The sequence below is a fragment of the Paraphaeosphaeria sporulosa genome, assembly GCF_001642045.1.
Source record: "Paraphaeosphaeria sporulosa strain AP3s5-JAC2a unplaced genomic scaffold CC84scaffold_28, whole genome shotgun sequence".
NCBI lineage: Eukaryota > Fungi > Ascomycota > Dothideomycetes > Pleosporales > Didymosphaeriaceae > Paraphaeosphaeria > Paraphaeosphaeria sporulosa.
This window is the reverse complement of record NW_017253387.1, coordinates 1-4,278: the sequence shown is the minus strand read 5'-3', so window position 1 is coordinate 4,278 and position 4,278 is coordinate 1. Positions and strand designations below refer to the sequence as shown.

The 4,278-nt window shown below is 48.6% G+C and overlaps 2 protein-coding genes across 2 annotated transcripts; one reads left to right on the top strand and one right to left on the bottom strand.

Moving 5' to 3' along the window:
• Window positions 1-460: 460 nt before the first annotated feature.
• On the bottom strand, window positions 461-1,425 carry CC84DRAFT_1238621 (NAD(P)-binding protein; the record flags this gene model as incomplete). The annotated part of the gene is made up of 3 exons (XM_018183951.1): window positions 461-720; window positions 791-1,318; window positions 1,383-1,425. The coding sequence occupies 3 exons, from the start codon at window positions 1,423-1,425 to the stop codon at window positions 461-463; spliced, it is 831 nt and encodes a 276-aa protein (XP_018028837.1).
• Window positions 1,426-1,751: 326 nt separating this feature from the next.
• On the top strand, window positions 1,752-3,733 carry CC84DRAFT_1238618 (cytochrome P450 monooxygenase; the record flags this gene model as incomplete). Its single annotated transcript, XM_018183950.1, has 7 exons — window positions 1,752-1,947; window positions 2,020-2,207; window positions 2,279-2,403; window positions 2,494-2,725; window positions 2,780-2,850; window positions 2,903-3,467; window positions 3,521-3,733. 7 exons carry the CDS (start codon window positions 1,752-1,754, stop codon window positions 3,641-3,643), a joined length of 1,500 nt encoding a protein of 499 aa, XP_018028836.1. The 3' UTR covers window positions 3,644-3,733.
• Window positions 3,734-4,278: the final 545 nt, after the last annotated feature.

Below are 4,278 nucleotides of genomic sequence, written 5' to 3'. Positions count from 1 at the left end.
AAAGGAGGCCTAGGTTAAATAATTATAGTGCCGGATGGTTGTGGGCCAATTAGGGGTCTAATTGTGATCTAATGGTTGCGTAAGAATTACTAAAATTAATACTAGACCCCTTTTAGTTCTAAATTAAAGACTTAGAGCCCTTTCCTAAGTCTCGATTTTCTAAAGTATTAATCTTGGGGTTACGAGTTTCCGTCGGTCCCGGCCCCAGGCCGATTCATAGGTAATAGTAACGTGTAACTCATTATATATAGAAGCTAACATTTAATTAGGGAAATTTCCTACTTTAGACTTATATATTAAGTTTATATCCTATCTATTCTACCTCTAGGGTAAATTTGCCATTACTTAGGTATATATATATAAATATATTCTAGAACTATAGTTCTTATCGGAATCTAGGACTTTATAAAACACCATTTTATTTTAATAGAAATAAAAAACCGAGGCTACAGAATCTCATCTAACTTGTTTTAAGCTGCAATGTCGTACCCCCGTCGACGATCCAACCAACACCAGTCACGTAACTTGCGAGTGGGCTGGTCATCAACACAACTAGGTCCGCAATCTCTTCAACCTTTGCAATTCTAGCCATTGGTATTGAAGCCTCCATGAGGCTTGACAAACTCGGATTGCCTTCCACCGCTGCATTTACCATGGGCGTTTCGACCCAGCTGGGGCAAATAGCATTAACCCGGATACCGTGTTTTGCTAGATCCAATGCTATATTGTAATAGTTGTGGGTTAGCATACACTCTAGAATAGTACACTGTACTTGTATAGTCATACGAACCTGCATTTTTCGTCATGCCCATGACTGCATGCTTGCTCGTCGTATACGGCAACATCTCCGCTGTCGCCATGAAAGAACTGCAGGATCCCAGGTTGAGTATGACACCGCGACCCACATCCCGCTCTTTGCCTCGTGTAGTTGCCTTTCTGATCCCCTGAAGCTTCATAACCTTCGACACAGCCTTGATGCAGTTCAAGGTTCCCAAGACGTTCACTTTCCAGAATCGATTCATCTCTTCTAGGTCCACGTCGTCGACAGGGGCAGGTTTCCGAACGCCAACACCGGCGCTGTTCACGCTGTAATCGATACGGCCAAAACGTTGAACAGTAGCCGTCACCATTTTAGCAATGCTCTCAGGGTCCCCTACGTCGACTTGTATCGCAAGCGATTCATAATCTGCATGAGTGGCCAGCAAATTGCTCTGGTGCGCCGTCTCCAGGGCCGTAGAATAGTTCGAATCTGCCATGACAACTGCGCGTGCACCATGACTAGCATACGCAAAACAACATTCTCGCCCAATGCCACTACCTAGGCGATCACCATCAGCCCACGTTCTGCGTATGTCCGTAAGATTAGGGGCAGGGTAACCCACCTGCACCGGTGACAATGGCGACGCCGTCGATGAGTAACGCCATGCTTAGTCTACTGTCGAATCGCTCCTGGCCTAGAAAATTTCGGGCTTGTCTCTGCCCTCTTGTCGTTGGAGAGCTGGTTTCTGTCACCGGCGCAGTAAAAGCGCCCTGTTCCCGAATGTCCGCCTTCCCCGCGCTCTTTCGGGGAATCGGGGATCGCACATGTGTGGCCCTTCATGCGCATCCATAGGGCGACGCATCACAGAAAGCCAACCCTCCAAACAGTCCAACCCTAGGGCGCGACCATAAACTCGTCTCGACTCGCAGGCAAGGTCGCGGCCGGAATCACAGTCATGGCAAAGTACAACCGACAAGATGAAGATGCCACTATGGGGTTGGCGCTGAGGACGGTTGTGATAGGATGGCTCACCTACTACATCCTGAGCTGTATCCATTGTCGATATTTCCACCCGCTGAGCAAGTTCCCCGGCCCTTTCTGGGCCTCAATATCAAACTTCTGGAAGCTTTACATTCTGTCGACCAAGGAGTCGCATACGCGTGGTATCGAGTACCACAAGAAATATGGTAAAACAGAAATACGCTTCACATATCAAGGGGGTACAATAATGATAATAGGGTGCTGATTTATTTTACAAGGGCCTGCTATCCGCGTCGCACCCAACTTCCTCGTCTTCAGCGACCCGAAATTGGTACCTGTAGTATACCATCGCAATGCCGACAAGTCCGACTTTTACAGCCCTGGCGTCCTAGGCCGTCTGAGGCCGCCATTTCAGACGCAAGATCATAAGGAGCATGCAGCGAAAAGGAAGCGCGTGGCTGCTTCGGTGCGTCCACTGCTTTCTTTTCTCCGTTGGCCATCTGATGCGGTGCGTGAGCTGACTGTTGGGATCTGCAGTTTCAAATCTCCAACCTGAGGAAAATGGAATCGGATGTAAACAACATGATCGAGAAGCTGCTGAGCCAGTTCAACGAGCGTTATGTGAGAACCGAGGAACCGTTGGATTTGTCAGAATGGGTCAAGTAAGCGCGCCGAGCTCCAGTAAAATTCCCGTGAGCCACATGGGTGGTGGTCTGGCCCCCGGTATGCTAATCTTTTGTGCTCTTCATTAGATGGTTCGTGTACGACACGATATCCGCCATGGCGTTTGGGAAGTCTGTCGGGTTCGTGGAACAGGGGAAGGACGTGCAAGAGCTGATACAGAATTTCCACGACATGGCGCCCCTGGCGGGTCTTGTGGCGGCTTTGCCCAACTGGGTGAATCCCTTGATGAATGCGCCAATTCTTGGAGACTATCTTATGCCCGGCCCGGGCGACGGGACTGGGACTGGCAAAATCATGAAGGTAAGAACGTCCCTTGGATTTGCGTTTTGGATCTCATGCTAATTGGAGACTAAGTATCGTGATGATATGTTGCGAGAACGATTTCAAAACCGACATGCCATGGCCCACGGCGACTTCTTAGACAAGTAGGTAACGCACTGCAAGAGCCAACTCGAGCGATTGTTCACCGCTCGATAGTTTAATGAACGCAAAGAATGCCGATGGGAGCTACATGACCGAAGCGGAAATCAAGGCGGAGGCCTTTGTCCTCATGGTCGCAGGCCCGGACACGACAGCTGCGTTCATCGGGCCGTTTGTGAATTACGTGATTCAGAATCCCGTCATCCATGCAAGACTTCGCCAGGAGATCCAGGAATTTGAAGCCGATGGCACACTTTCCAAGGGCGTCGTCACCTTTGAGGAGACTCAGAAACTGCCCTATTTCATGGCTTGCGTTCAAGAAACACTTCGATTCTGCCCTTCTACGCCCGTTGTTCTGCCCCGCCTGGTATCAAAAGGGGGACTAGAGGTCAACGGAAAGTACGTCCCAGAAGGCACAGAAATCGCAGCGAACCCATATGTAATCCACCGGGATAAAAACATATTTGGGGAGGATGCCTTTGAGTTCAACCCAGACCGGTGGCTGGAGGGCGAAGAGCGCACCCGGAACATGAACAAATACATCATGAGCTGGGGCTATGGTGCGAGGCAGTGCCTGGGCAAAAATGTAGCCCAGTTGATCACGCAAAAACTTTGCTTGGAGGTTTGGGCACCTGAATTCACTGTTCCTACTTGAGCTTCCACTGACACGAGTAGATGTTCCGCCGCTTCGATTTCCAGAGCAGGACGCCTGAGAAGCCATGGAGAGCAGAGAATCTTGCGCTGATGATATATTGGGATCAATGGGTACGGCTAACGCCTGCAAAAGAACTGAAGTAAGAATTGGGAGGCCGTGTAACAACTGATACTATGCCTATCGCGACCTGAGTTTTATAAGTCGCATTCCTGTACTCTTCGACGCGACTAGTATGGATCTTAGCAATAGGCGTTCTAGTCGTTGCCCACTTCTTGCCAATAAATAACGTACCTGGCAAGCGAACGCGCCACCCTACCAACTTTTCGCGACGCGTCACCTATCAACAACAAGGGCTCAACCATCTAGTATCCAATCACCCTGCAATGACGCAAATATAACCCTAGCTATCTTAGCTCTTGATCACAAGCAAATTGAGAGTAAGAGATATACTGCTTCCACTTATAATGTCTTATGACGAATAATTAATTAATGATGTAACGTACTTTATATGCGAGCGCGCCATATAAGTAAGCGCGCCACCTCCACCTACTTCAGACGACTTGTAACTTAGAAGACTCCACAACGCGCGTACGTACTACAATAGATAGGTAGCTCCTATATTATATTGTATCTTGCGCATCTTTCTGACACGTATAAGAGTTATGGCCAGCCTTACTATAGTGTCTATAGCACCTCTTACTCTGCCCACTTATGCGTGCGCGCACATTGCTCTTATATATCTCCTCTCCTAGCTACTTATTAATGCGTCTTTAAGTGA